This window comes from Callithrix jacchus, chromosome 16 (assembly GCF_049354715.1).
Source record: "Callithrix jacchus isolate 240 chromosome 16, calJac240_pri, whole genome shotgun sequence".
Taxonomy (NCBI): domain Eukaryota; kingdom Metazoa; phylum Chordata; class Mammalia; order Primates; family Cebidae; genus Callithrix; species Callithrix jacchus.
The window spans coordinates 84,564,654-84,580,398 of NC_133517.1; the positions used below are offsets into that span (position 1 = coordinate 84,564,654).

Sequence of the window (15,745 nt, forward strand, 5' to 3'; positions counted from 1 at the left end):
GAAATAAGACTGACTTATCTGAACTTTCCACCCTTACATTATTTTGTAGCAGCTAATCTGGAGAGCAGAGCGTCTTCTCTTTACTATGTCAAAATTCCATTTCCTTTCCATCTGTCTAGTACCAATACTGATTTTATACTGTAGAACATTTGAAAAACTGACTTAATGTTTGGACTCCCTCTAAAAGGGCTCTTGTATTCCTGCCCATTATAAAGAGGAGAGAAAAAAATCAAAACTTACATTTTTGAAAAATAATCTGAATATAGTACGTTATATATTTCAAAGCTTTCTCAAATACAAAATTACTGATTTTTTATGCAGTAATAATTTTGTTGTGTTAATGTTTGTGTTTTCAGTTTATTTCTTTTGGTCTCACTTTCTATCACTTTCTTTTAATAACAATGGAGACTCTTAAGAATTTCCAACATTTGGAACAAAAATGTAAATGAATAAAGAATGTTACTTGTAACCATCAACAATTGAACAGGGAAATAGACGTGGGATATTCACAAGGTGGAATGCTATACTATGCATCACCAAAAATGAACCATCCACAACTACACACAATTATATTGAGAAATCTCACATACCTAATGTTGAGTAAAAGAAGTCAGATCCAAAAAAGTGTATGTTATATGATTCCATTCTAGAAACTAAAAAATATATATACAAAGCAGCAAAATTTTTCCTATTACAAGTTGAGTGAGTGGTTACCTTTGGAAAACTAAAGTGGCAGAACAGTTTTATAAAGAAGGCTCTGGTTGTTGCTAATGTTGTGGCTATTGATTTGGATACTATTCGCAAAGGTGTTCAGTTTGTGAAAATTGAGCAGAGCACTTATATATAAATTTTCAAGCAAATTATGTGCACAGGTTGAAATATGTGACAAATAAATAAATGGAGAATAATTACATTTATTTAACAAATAGCATTCCCTATGCCTGTTTCATATTTCTCTTGGAAGTTAAGTGCTATAATATCTAGCACTGCTTTTATGTTGGTTGAGGGGATTGAAGAAGGAAATGGAGGTATGTACGATATTTACCAGGAAGTTGCACCTCTGTTATAAACAAAAGATATGTATTTCTCTTGAAATTTTCAGAAGATCAGATAATTCCTTTTTGGGAACTGATTTTTAATTTTATTTCAGGGAGTTTCCAAGACATGACTCACTATGTCTTTTATAATGAACGTGAAGGAAAAACACACACAAAAAGAATAATAAACTATGTAACTATATATTTAGAATATTTTATAACAATGCCTCTCATTTTCAGAAAATATAATTATAAGTAAAGTCCTGGCTAATAGTTAATTTGACAGAAACTCTCTGTGTTTTACTGATATACCTGTAAATTTAATTTTTCTATTTTTTAAATAGGTGTGCAGTTCAACTTCCACACTTTTCATTTAGAAGATCATCATGACTACTTACTGATCACAGAGAATGGCAGTTTTACCCAACCACTGGCACGCCTGACTGGTTCAGATCTTCCTCCAACAATCAACGCTGGTCTCTATGGAAATTTCAGGGCTCAATTGCGTTTCATTTCAGATTTTTCAATATCATATGAAGGATTTAACATTACATTCTCTGGTGAGAAAATAAAAAAAAGACCTCATTCAATAACTTTTAAAACATCAGTTTTTCAAGCTATGAGCATAACTGACAATAAAACATAGAGGGAAAAGTAACAGAAAAGAAGATAAAGTTAAAAAAGAAGAAAGCAAAGAAATAGCTGTCAAGTTTTAAGGAAAGTTTGGAATACATTGAAGATTATCTCTAGTAATAAATAAGGGAAAAAGCAAAAAATAAATTAATTTGCTATAAATCTACTAGAAGTACAATAATTACATTTCTTTAATTTACAATCTTGTGTCTAGGAAAAGGCATAGAAGGCATAGTCCACAGGCAAGGATTAAGATAAATGTAATTTATTATTCTGGAATTTGATAATCTATAATCAAATTAACATAGTTACTCCTTTCTTCTAGTATAACCTCAGTTATAGACAGTAACATTGCTTGGATTACAGGGCGAACCAATGTATGGGACCAAAGACAGTAGAAAGTATTCCCACTGCTTTGAGTTCTACTTTCCATTTGAAGGACACAACTAGCTATTTCTTAATACAGACACAAATTAATAAGTAAATCTTATGCCAACTTGCTAACATTAAAATGATATAACAGTAACGTTGTTCTTAAGCAATTATTTTAGTATTTGGATGGAAATATTTGAATGCTAAAATCATTAACCTATTTGTCATGAATAGTAAATGAACATAACCTAGAATGTTTAAAAAAAGTTCAAATAAAAATTTTAAAGCGTAAAATATTAGCTAATCAACATGAAACAATGCCTCTTGTCCTTTTTTGCAATTACACAGTAACTGCTTTGGGAATATTTTTAGATAACCTACTTCTCCTTAGGACTGTATAGAAATTATAATATTTAATCAATGCTACTGTTTCATACCCTGAAGAGTGTTTAGTTGTTCATTTTCATAATGTTCATTTATTGCCTGGGGAAAAGTTCCTGTAAAAATCCATAATATAACAATTTTCAGTGGATGGTCACTTCAGTCTCACATAAACCTTTGCATCTCAAGTCATGTATTTTTCTGAATATGCATTAATTGAATTTCTTGTATACAAGAAGCAGAGGGCCTTTATCATTTAAATGTAAAACATTAAGCAAAATGCATTTCAAAAGCACAAATGATTTCATTTCAAATGTTATTTTGTGTTTGAAAATATGTCGTTCTTATGCCATTATAAGTCAAAAAGATATTAGATGAAGATGTTTCAAATGCAGAAAAAATAAGATAAATGCTATATTTTTCTCAGATTATATATTCTCATCTTTGAATACCAAGTATCTAATACTTGATAAAACATTTATCAAGTTATTAGATATTTCACAAAAGAATCGAAGTATGTGTGCCTGCCATTTGTATGTTCTGATAGTTATTCACATAGTCACTTTAAAATATATGACTAGGTTCTAAAAGCAATAGGAATATACCCTTAAAAGTAACCACTATCATTTTCTTTGTCCTTTCCTCCCCTGTGGGGAAATCTTTCTCTCTAATTTACAGAATATAACCTTGAACCTTGTGAAGATCCTGGCATTCCTCAATATGGTAACCGAATTGGTTTCAACTTTGGGGTTGGTGACACCCTGACCTTCTCATGCTCATCGGGTTATCGACTGGAAGGAACGTCAGAGATCATCTGTCTTGGTGGTGGCCGACGAGTGTGGAGTGCACCCCTGCCAAGGTGTGTGGGTACGTGGTCAGCTGCTTTCATTTGCTTGTATGTGTAGTCACTGTCCATGGAGATGCATGGTTACACCCTTTGTTTTTTATAATTTGTTGAACTTCTTCATTTATTTTACATTAGTTATTTCAAGTTTTTTTCTATTTGGCAATCTGTATAATGCAATTAACTTCTCTACTGCTCCATTCAAGAAACCATGCTTCTAAATTGTTTTCAGATATAGATAAAAAATGGATTAGATAGATAGATAGAGAGATACACATGTAGATACATGGAGATAGATGATAGATAAATAGTTAGATAGATGATAGATAGCAGGAATATGATAGGTATATAATAATATGGAGATCGGTGATAGATTAGATAGATAAAGGAAGGATAGAAATGGATAGAATCAAAAAAATTCTTGTATTTTATTGATAGTATATTGTGACTAAGGTTTTGACAATAATTTATAACTTAAAATTAACATGCATAAAAGATGATTACAAGAGAAACTGCCAAATGAAGAATAGATAGTTAATTTAAGGGCTGTCAATGAATTTGTTGGCTCAATATTTGATACATTAAGAGAGCCACTTATTTATGTTGTGAAATGAAGAATTCCTGTAATTAAAGTATTGTAAGTGTGAAATCACCATCTCAATCTTTGGAAGTAAATATTTTGACAGATAAAAAGAAAAAAATGTTCAGTATAAACTTAAAGGCTTTTCATTAAGACATATTCCTTATTTAAATTAGAAAACATGAAAGCAAGAACTTCTTGCTGTTTACTGATTGTAAGTACATAGTCTTATTAATGAATAAGATTCAAATGGTCATTATATAATTATTTTTTAAAGCTATTGAAAAATATCACAAGCATTTAATTTAAATTAATTTTAAATCTAATTCTGGGTCACAAATCAGTGAAAGTTATAATATATTACAAAATCAGGAAAATTGGTAGAGATTTAAATGTGATTTAAGAAATGTGGGCCGGGCGCGGTGGCTCAAGCCTGTAATCCCAGAGCTTTGGGAGGCTGAGGCAGGTGGATCACGAGGTCAAGAAATCGAGACCATCTTAGTCAACATGGTGAAACCCCATCTCTACTAAAAATAGAAAATATTAGCTGGGCATGGTGGCGTGTGCCTGTAATCCCAGCTACTCAGGAGGCTGAGGCTGGAGAATTGCCTGAACCCAGGAGGCGGAGGTTGCCGTGAGCAGAGATCATGCCATTGCACTCCAGCCTGGGTAACAAGAGCGAAACTTGGTCTCAAAAAAAAAAAAAAAAAAAAAAAAAAAAAAATACTCCACAGATTAAAATAAGAATAAGGAAGTGATATCCTTTTTGCCTCATTCATTGTATTGTCCAATATAGAGAATGTGGGAATTCCTATAGAACTACAAATCAAGCCAAAAAATATGATCATCCAAGTTAATGTGGGTCTGAAGTCTTTGATTGTAATGAGATTGTTTTCAAGATATGTAACAGATTAAATTGCTTTTTAAAATCACAAATTTTTATAGAAATGGCGCAAGCAACCACAGAGGCTTGAAATTAGGAGGTGATTAATAATCATACTCTCAGGACATATTTTATAAGAGCTATGCAGGGTGCATTCTTTTTATCTTTCCTCTTTTTTTTTTTTTTTGGATATTTTGTTGTTTTTCCCCCTTGCTATTGCCAGATTTGAAATTCCCATACTTTACTTCATTATGTCCATTTTTATTTTCGTGACTATTTTCAAAGTTAGTTAATGAAACCTTTGGAATAGTTCAAGTGAGGGCTGCAGAGTGCCTTATCATTTGACATTTGGCCAATACACTTTTCTAAACTTCATTTTACTCATCAGCAAAATGGTTACAACTGTAGCACCTAACTCATTGTTATGGGTTATTTATTAAGATTAAAATAAATTAGTTATGTAAATCAGACACTTGGCACAATCCCTGGAATATAGAAAGCATTCTGAATTTAGATTTTATTTTAACTAATTGTTTTGAGTATAGTCTGCTGTCTTTCCAGCCTGTCCATTTAATTTATAAAATAAAATATAGTAGGAGATAATTCCATTTTATAATACACTAACGTTATGAAGATCTGCTAGGCTCTCCTATATAAAGTTATCTCATTTAATCCTTACTATAATCTTGATATTATCTCTTTAACTTTTCATTAGAAGAAGCTGGAGCCTTAGAGATGCTAAATAATTTGCCCAAGACCATCAAGTTGTTAAGAGGTAGCACTACTGTTTCATTTCAAAGCCCATTATTTTTCTCACTAGTGTCCAGGGAAAAGTGATTCCAGAAGGACTCTATCATACAGAATTAACATTTTTTCTCAGAGTAACTGAATACATGCGAGGCTGTTATATAGGTTGAAAAAAAGTGTTTACATGTATATTTTCAAAATTTAGTTGATATTTACAATGCATTTTAATAAATGGATTTATGAAGACCTGACATTGCAAAAATCAGTAACTTTGAGTTAATTTTGTTTTATTAAGTTGTTTCTTTGAGACTGGTTTATTTGTGCCTAAATCTTCAATGGGAAGGATGAAAGAAAATTACCCTGTGGACAAATTTAGAAAGCAGTTATTGCCATGAGAATTTCCCCCCACCCCCCACCATTTTCAGATTAGCTGTGCTTGCTTTTAAGCTTACTGAAATTTATAATTAAGTCTATTGACCTTAATAAATTCCATGGTAGGAATACATTTCAGTTACAAGACCAGAAAAAATATGTCTTTAACAAGAAATATATTTTTAAATATTACTTCTCTAAATTTTTTGAACCTTTTTCTTTACTTCTTTGCTCATGCTTTAAAACAAACATGTTCCTTCTTGAATTTCTGATTCTACATACAAATACGTATATATTTCTTATTTTGTTTTTTCTTTTTTTTTTAATTCTGTCTTTATTCAAATAAAATGCATGTTATTTGTAATCATCCATTTGAACAGATGCTCAGTTTTAGCAATGCTAGTTTACTTGGACAGGTTTTATTTCTTATTAATCTCTCTGTACTTTTACTTCATATATCCTAACACCAATTCTCTATTTCATACTTGTTTAAAAAATTGTTAGTCTTCAGCATTGTCAACTGCAAAAAAACTCTGGTTAACAATAGCCAAATTATACATAGGTTGTATTCCAAAAATTTGCTTCTGTTTTGGTTAATTGGAATAAAACATTATTTTTCTGGCACAAGGGTACAAATGATGGATACATTCCCAGAACAAGCCCCAGATGAGTTTTTAGATTTTATATCAAATATGAAACTAATATTAAAATTTACTAAAATGATTTGTGTATATATAGGTTATGTAGGCATCTGACTCTGGACATTAAGGCAACTGATAAAGCTAGTTTTGGAAACTATATTTTATTTATATAAATTTTGATTCAATATTTAGTGTACCGGTTGATTGGTATCTTCATTTATTTTGGTAGACTTTGGCAAAATTTATCTTATTCTGGATGTTGAATGAGTAATAACATTTTTCTTTAAACGATTTCTTGCATAAGCTCTGCATTTATGTTTAATATTTAACAAAATATTACAATGTAATAGTACCATGATGTGACCATTTACATCTATGAAGAATTCTGTCATGTAATATCTCATTCCAAAAACCCACAAATGCTGTGAAAGTAAATTTAATACAACTCTTTTATCAGTAAATATATGATGTCTACAAAAATACTCAAAGTTGAACACAAACCCAAGGGCAGTTCCATGATTATTATAGTGTTTTGAGTCCAAATTCTGTGTACAGTTCACAGAGGCACACCATCGTCTCTGATTGGAGATTCTGATGAAGTTGAGAGGAAATATGGCTTTCATTATGGTTGATACATGGCTTTAGAGAACTTACTATGCTTGTCCTCTATTTAACTAAAGGAAAATGTTTTCAACCATGGCCCATTTATCTGATGTTGCTAAAATGCAGAGAAATTTGTAGAAGCAGAAGAATCTTGATAGAAATCAAGAATATAACAGGAAAAGTTTTATTATGCTATTAGCAGCTAAGCACTCAATACACAAAATCTTGTTTACTAGTTACTAATCAAGATGAAAGTTTTACTTTCTGAAATACATATCTATAATTATACTTCACATTTTGGAAAAAACTTTAAAAACGTAAAAAACGATATTTTAGTTAAGATGTTTTGTATTTGAATGATTTTCCTGGAGAGCCATGTTTCTCAGGAATGAATATCTGATCAAATTTTTGAGTGGCAACCAATACCCAACAACAAAATAAAATAAAATAAAAATTTTAAAAAGTACCTATAAGTTGATAAGTTGATTAAAATAAGAAACACTTTTTTTTCGGTTAAGATAAGTACACGTCTTCTTTTTCTAAAGTTTACTTTACATAAACACTCATTTACATGGCTATCTTTTTAAATTAGGAAAGACTTGCATGTCTTCACTCAGGATCCCAATATGCCAGGAACCAAGCTAGGCCATGTTGCAAATAAACAAGGAGCTAATGAAAGTTGTTTTGGAAAGTAGATTAGCAAGTTAAATATTAGTAATGATTTGTCTTTAGGCAGGAGTTCACACATTTCAAGAAGCCCACACATTTTGAAGTCACTTCAAAGATATTAATTCATTCATCCTCATAATCCCCCATTTAACACATCTACTTCTGTTTCTAATTTCATGTGTCATTAATTTTTTTTATCTGACCTTGGACAAGTAACAACATCTTGCCTTAATCATGAGTCAAATGAGAAAAATGATAACTATATTACATGTCTACATATTATTCTCACTTTTCTGACTTTTTAGATGATATATGTTGATAGTTATTTGTTTCTTAGATTAAAAATGAATGTTAACAAGAGAGGAAACTGGGTGTGCAGCAAATATGTGAACTGTCTGTACTATCATTGTAACTTCTCTGTGAACCTAAAACTATTCTACAATGAATATGTATTAAAAGTCCAAAATATGAAAGAATAAAATGCATTTGAAGAGGCAATGTCTCTTTAAACAAATTCTACTTATTTTATCTTAACCTCCAAGTTCTCTATACTAAAATTATATCTATCTGCTGCCCAAACATGTATATCAAATATGACTGATCTATTATGTTAGTCAGCAATGCAGATATATGGCCCTGTAGAAAGCAAATTGGAAATTAAGAGACTTAGATTGATTTTAGATTTTACCATTGGCCAGCTGGTTGATTTAAGCAAATACCTAAATTTCCTGTATTTCTCTTTTCTGGAAAGGATGATGCCAGTTTGAGTTCTATTTAACAGAAATCCTTATGATAAAGATAAAAGAAAATATTAGATAGAAAAGTGCTCTACTAAGTAATATAAAGAAATATATATTTGCTTTTTTCTTGTGTGATTAAGATTGAGTGTATTGATTTCATAGTTTAACAATATAATATAAAAGCATCTATAATATTAACTTATATTTGTTCAATGCCATCTAGATATTTTTTAAAAAGTTTCTTGTTCACAATCTTATGAAGTAAGCAGGGGAGGTGTTATTTCTATTTAACAGCTGAGAAAATGCATGCTCAGAAATGTTAGAAGTAATAAGTAAACGAAATATACCGGAAACAAAAGTTTTGTACAATTCTTAGATGAGTGTTGTGGCATACCAAGCAATAGTCCCTTATTACCTTATTTATCGATGTACCATTTCAAGTTAGAAGACCACCATTTTTTATACAATAGACCAGGTGGGCAAACATTTTCTGTAAAGTGCTCCACAGTAAGTATTTAGGGCTTTGCAGGTTGTATTGTGAAAGCAACAATAGACAATACATAAATAGATAGATGTGGCTGTGTTCCAATAAAACTTTATTTACAAAAATAATAATCTGGATATGGCCCTGCAGCCATAGTTTGCTGGCCCTTGCAACAGACTCATCAAGCGGATTCAACATAAACATCTCTTCTGTATTTGAGCATTTCTTGCTCATTTATTCTTTAGAGAAAGAAGAAAGGATCCTTTACCCAGTCTCTACTTTTTCATCTTGGGCTCCATTTATTAAACTCATAATGTATTTATTACTAAAAGTAAATAGTTCTCATGTTTTTAAAAAAGATTGTTAGAAGTGTATGCGTTTGTATGTGAATACTGATGAAGATCATTGGTAACATAATTCTGAACCATCTCCAAATCTGTCCCTACACCCAAATCTCTTCTGAGTACATTGGACCTCTCCATATGGATGTCCTCCCACAAGCACATTGACTTCACACTGCCAAGGCAGAACTCATCATCTCTTCAGCCAAATCAGCCTTTCTTTCTGCACTCTATTTCAGTTATGGCATCATTGTCATTCAGTCATCCAACCTAGAAATTGTATTCTCTTTCTTTTTTTTTTTTTTTTTTGAGACAGAGTCTCACTCTGTCGCCAGGCACCAGGTTGGAGTGCAGTGGCACAATCTCAGCTCACTGCAACCTCCGCCTCCTGGGTTCAAGCAATTCTCCTGCCTCAGCCTCCCGAGTAGCTGGGACTACAGGCACATGCCACCACGCCCAGCTAATTTTTGTATTTTTAGTAGAGATGGGGTTTCACCATGTTGGCCAGGATGCATTATCTTTCACTCCTTCCTCCCTTTCTTTTTATCCATGTCAGAGCAGACATTATTACTTACCACCTAAAAATATTGCTCAAATTTATCACCATTTTCTTTCTCACTACCTTTATCCTTTCCCAGCTCTCATTGGTCCTCAAAAAGGTTAACAGTATCATAAGAATAATGCATGGTAGGCATTGTGTTAAACCCTGTATAAATATTTCCATTCACATATCCTTTATACAAACCATTTAAGAGGATATCATCATTCCATTTTATAATGTGACTAGATGATTAATTACATAACTTGATAAAAGCTTAAAACCTACTCTTTCTGACTCTCATGCTCATTTAGCAGTTATGTGTATAATCTCATCGTGTTACCTCTTTTTCCTAGATGGACTTTCTGTTTCCAGCTTTCCCTCATCTAATTTATCTTCAATATTCTTACTAGTTATATTAGATTTTTATTGATAAGTAATAGATTTCCACATATTTATAGACTTTATATAACACATTTACTTTCTCATGCTTTCTGTGGGTTGAGAGTCTGGGCATGGTTTAGACCCTCTTCTCAGGATCCACATACTACGATTAATGTGTTAACCAGGGCTGAGTTCACAGGTTCCTCTTCCAAGGTCACATGGTTATACTGGGAGCAATCGGTTCCTTGTAGTTGTGGAGCTAAAGCCTTAAATTATTTGCTCAATTTCATCCACAGTTCCTTACCATGTGGTCTTCTGCAATACAGCTGCTTGATGAATCAAGCCAGCAAGGAGAGTGTCTCTGGTGAGTCTGCTAGGAAGATGAAGTTTTACAGAAGGTAACATAATACAGGGAGTGATGAGGAGAAAGCCATAGGTCCTGCCGACAGTCAAGGGAAGGAGATCACAAGAAGGTATAATTGCTTGAAAACAGATATAATGGGGTTCAGTTTAAAGTCTGTCCACCATACAAGTTATCCCCTGAAAGACTAGATCATCTGTCTATTCCTTGCATAAACCGCTAAGTAATTTGACATTGCCCACTGGGTAAAGTCACAATTTCTTAGGTCCCTTAATGGGCTGGCTTTAGTGTCTTTTACTAACATTTCTCTACATGGCAATATGGATCCCAGAATACAGTCACAAGATGTTACATGCCATTTGCAAACATACCAACCGTTTTCTATATTTTATTATTTTAAGGCTATATAGAAGTCTAATACATGCAAATAACCAAATTCTTACTTGTGTTTACATAAGTAAATAAATTATTTTTTTAATCTTTAAGAATATGGGTTTAAAAGTATAGTAAGACCAGCCTGAGAAACATAATGAGACCCCTTCTCTATAAAAAAGTTTAAAAACTAGCTATGCATGGTGATGTGTGCTAGTAGTCTTAGCTACTGGGGAGGCTGAGGCAGAAAGATTGCTTGAGCCGAGAAGAGCAAGGGAGCAGTGAGCTATGCTGGTGCCACCATACTCCAGCCTGGGCAACAGAGCAAGATGCTGTTTCTGAAAAGAATAAAAAATCACATTGAGAAAACAAAAAATCATTGTTTAACTGGTGAAGCAGACTTTGCTTTTTGATATGTAGAGCTCCATTCCCATTACCCTATCATAGTTGAGGACAGTATTGTCTATTATTATACACCTTATTATTGCAATAGTTTGAACAGCACTCTAATCTTCATTCTTGTGCCTTTTCCCCAAACCAAAGCATGGAGTCAGAATGAACCTTCTGTGATACAAATTTGAAGTTGTCACTTTCTTACTTGAAATCTTCCATTGTTCTCTATTGCCCTTAAGATACATTCTGAATGTTACTCTCTTACCCCCAATCTCCACTTCATAATTTGCCCTAATCCCTTCATCCTTTAAACTCATCTCATTTACTCATTCTGATAAGCCTGATATGGACATTAGGTGTCCTTCCTATGAGTTGCATGAGCTTTTCCATATTTCCCCTTTCTAGATTTCATCATGCTATATTGAATTGTCTTTTTATCTACAACAGTGTTTAGCATATAGAAAGCTTTTAGTAAATTTGTTGAGTTGATAAATAAATATATAATATAGACAAAGCTCCTTTACTTTCACATTTCAACTTACTAACTTTCATTTACATGAACAAAGCTGTACTCCAGAGGAAAACAGAGTCCATTCTGCCTATCGCCAATAAAGGACTATAATTGCCATTTCAGCCTCAGCTGTCACACTGTTCTTTAGTCTATAATGCACTTGCTGTGGGGTTATTTACACACAATCCCTCAAGTCTAATAAATAAACCAACCAACCAACAAGTAATCACGATGCCTGAAAAGACTACTAAGAAGAGGCTTATAATTATGATTGATAGAAACAAGAAGATAAATGTGTAAAAATTTAATATGGTGAGAAAATGATGAATTCTGTACTTGTAGATGGAATAAATCTTCCCTAATATATAGTAACATTCACAGCTTAATGGGGAAAATAGCTGACTCAAAAATTTTTTCAATAAGATAAAAAAGTAAGAAAAAAAGGCGTGTAGTAGAAATAGTATCTACAAGAATGTGAGGGATCAATACACATTTCCTATTTAATGAAATTAGTTTGTGGACTGTGAACTTTAATTCTCATTCACTTGGGATTTGTAGACAATCAGATTTACAGAGAGCATTTTAGAGTGCAGTCAGTTAATTAGAAGATAAGTTTCTGAATGTATTTTATTATACTGTAGCTGGCACATGAATAAAGGTGATTTTACCTGATAACTATAAGTCCTTTGAAGGTGGAGGCTGGACCTTAGTTATCTTTATACTTCCTTTGTGTCTACCATAAATTTTGGCATGTAACAGGTGCTCCTTCTGAATAGAAGACATTGTAAAGTTAATTCATCATGTGTTAATCACGAACCAACTTAACACAGTAGACCCTGACCTATCTATATGGTCATTCACCCATAGGGAGTCTTTCATTGAAATTGTTCTCATGTTATTGGAATATCAAATTTCTTTTGATAAATTTTTTTGAATTTTTTGAAGACTTAAAAGAGCAGACTCCTAGAAATACCTCATTCTCCATATATGTCCTCGTGCTCTGACGATAAGTCTTGTTTGCAAGCCAAAAGTTGACTGATAATTGGAAAGTTCAATGATAGGTTTGGGGATTACAAAGAGGACACACTTTTTAAAAGAGAGTTTGAGTTACAGAAGAGAGGCAAAGAGTGGAGTGCTGTGTGGAATCTCTGTTGCAGGGTCATGTCCTAGAAGCAATTGCAAGAGTGACTCTCACACCAGAAGGGATTACAAAAGTGTCAGAATAACTTGCTCTTTGTGTAAACTCTGGGTGACCTCTTCCTAGTTTTGGAATTTGCCCAAGTTCAGACATACCTGAACCCAAGTTCAGACTTTTTCTTCAGATATGTATAAGAAATTTAACCTAGACATACTGGAAAATGTGCTAGAAAAAATAAAAAAGAAAAACTACAGTAGATCATTAAGTAGTGCTTTAAAGCAAAAATAAATGTTATAATATTAACCTAGAAAGTAAGATATTCGTCACCTTTGTCATCAGACAAACTAATTTTGGTTTTTAGCTAATATATCTTTACTTAATTAGGCTACTGATCCCTACTACATATTAGTCCCAAATAAGTAATATTTTTACCTGAGGTAATAATAAAAGCTAATATATGCTGTGTGTTTACTATATGCTAGGCTTGGTCTGAGGAGGTGTGAATAAGGACCATGAAACAGAGGGAGATTAAGTAATTTTTCCCAGGAAAATATATTAACAGTATCTTTATTCAAAGCAAGTTAGATTGGGAGTAATTTTTTGCTATAAGCCATAAGTTATTAAAACATTAAATGTGTCAGTGTAGTTCGATATTCTGTATGTATCCCCAAACTGGTTCTTGCTTACAACAGTGGCATCTGCAGTTCTCAGGAAATACTATTATCTGACAGTGTAGATAACTGGAGAAGATAATTAAATGATTGCTACTTGTAACTGAATGAGATCTTGATGTCATATCTCAGGAGAGGGTAGTATTTAGTTGAAGTTAGAATAGACTGACAATACCTAAAATTATTTTGAAACTGGGAAGAAAGGTCATTTCATTGTCACATTAGGTAAATAGATCTTAAAATTTCTTCTAATTCCATTTTTTTATGAAATTCATGTGTCTTTTTGTTTTGTATGTGTGTGTACATAGATTATTTTTACTTTTAGCCTTATAATATTGAAAATAATAGCAGAAAATATATATGTTCTTAGTACAGAGGCTGATTTCTAATAAATGGTTTTATTGTTTGTCATCTGGTAAAGCACTTAGCTAAGATACGTTGAAATGTACCTAGGGCTTTGAAAACAGTCAAAAGGGCATTGGAACAAAATAGGACTTTAAAGTAGTAACAGTACATTATAGAAGGTACCAATCGGCCTTGACTTTGGTGGCACTAATAGGAGTGGATTTAGGTTGAATACAAGAGAGTAGGCCTGCCATTTTTCTGCCTAGTAAATGCATTCAGTCCCTAATGACAATATTAGGGGTATGAGATAAAATTAATTTCATTTTTTATTATCATTTCTGGTTTTTAGCTATTTTGTCTTTACTGCAAGCTTACCCTTCTCAAATCTAGCTCCGTCACTGCAGGATAAAGCAGCTGAAGTCATTCTTTGTTTATTATACCAAGACAGTTGCCATAGAAATAATATAATGTTATAAAATAGTCATCATGAATTAAATCCAGAGTCAAGAAGGAACATATGGGTCAGGTAGAGATTGTATGCTTATTTATAAACAATATCCTTTGTAATCATAAAAAATGTCAAGGTAAATTACAGAGAAAACAGAGAGAAAAATGAACTTAGAGCTTTAGAAAGTTCTTCGCAGAATTTAAATATTGCACTTCAAGCAGGTGTTTTGTAAAAGGAGTTTGTGGATTATTAACCTCCCGTAAAATACATTTCTGGCTACAAACCATTTTTCTACATCTCTGCATTGTACCCGAGTACTCTCTTTGTCACTCTCTTTGAATCCCATTCAATTATTGGTATGCTCAATGTGTAAGTAACATTTTCTCTTCATGTGTTTTAATCAGTCAACAAAGAATGTTTCAAAAGGTGATAGATAGTTTTATTTTATGAATTTTGCTATACTTTTTTTGAATTGGCACTAGTTGACATTTTATTATGTCTGGCTACACAATCTGGAAGTATAAAATATTAATATTTTTCTATCATATAAAATCATAATCTCATTTAAATCTGATCACTATTTTCTAAAAGAAATTCTGAGGATTCTTTTGTCCTGAAAAACATTTGATTCTCATTTTTTTGAGACACTGTTTTGTTCTTTTTTTTTTTTTGATAATGTAAAATGATTTCCCACTTGTCCAGTCATGATATTTGAGATGACGTGATGTAATTTGCCTGTGTAAAATACTGAACTAAGTTTTGTCCAGTATCTATAATAGGAAAACTAGTTTATACCAGTTTTGAATTTGGAAAATTTTTAATTAAACTCTACTGGGGTCTAATCTGGCATGCCATCTTATCCCAAATTTCTTCATTCATCTAACATAGTAATTCAGCGTCCATCTCATGGTATTTTAATAGGAAATCTGCCTTTCTTCTTGTAAATGAGGGCACATAAAAATTGTCTTGTAAGTTTTTTAAATGATAAACTCTTCATTCCCTTGCTAGTAGCATGTACTCTCCCCTATCCCCACCCCCAAATCCAACCACTACTCCCCAGGAAACAAGATCACTGCAGCAGTCAACCGGGATCACTGATGATTCACTAAAGGGTTCTTAAGTGAGTGAAGTTAAAACAAAAGGTAGAGACTCACTAATATATTATAGTGCAATACCTTGCAGTCCACATTTTCTTATGACCTTGGAAAAAATATTAATATCTCATTACAGATTTGGTTCTCAGCTAAAATTTCAAGA

At 32.4% G+C, this 15,745-nt stretch overlaps 1 protein-coding gene across 11 annotated transcripts in view; it reads left to right on the plus strand.

Moving 5' to 3' along the window:
* CSMD3 (CUB and Sushi multiple domains 3) overlaps positions 1-15,745 on the plus strand; it is a 1,279,316-nt gene that overhangs the window by 832,829 nt on the left and 430,742 nt on the right. For all 11 annotated transcript variants that reach the window (XM_002759280.8, XM_017965625.4, XM_035276379.3 and 8 more), the window contains 2 exons: positions 1,382-1,597; positions 3,102-3,290. In XM_002759280.8, the coding sequence (XP_002759326.1) occupies positions 1,382-1,597; positions 3,102-3,290 (405 nt within the window). The remainder of the gene's footprint in view (positions 1-1,381; positions 1,598-3,101; positions 3,291-15,745) is intronic.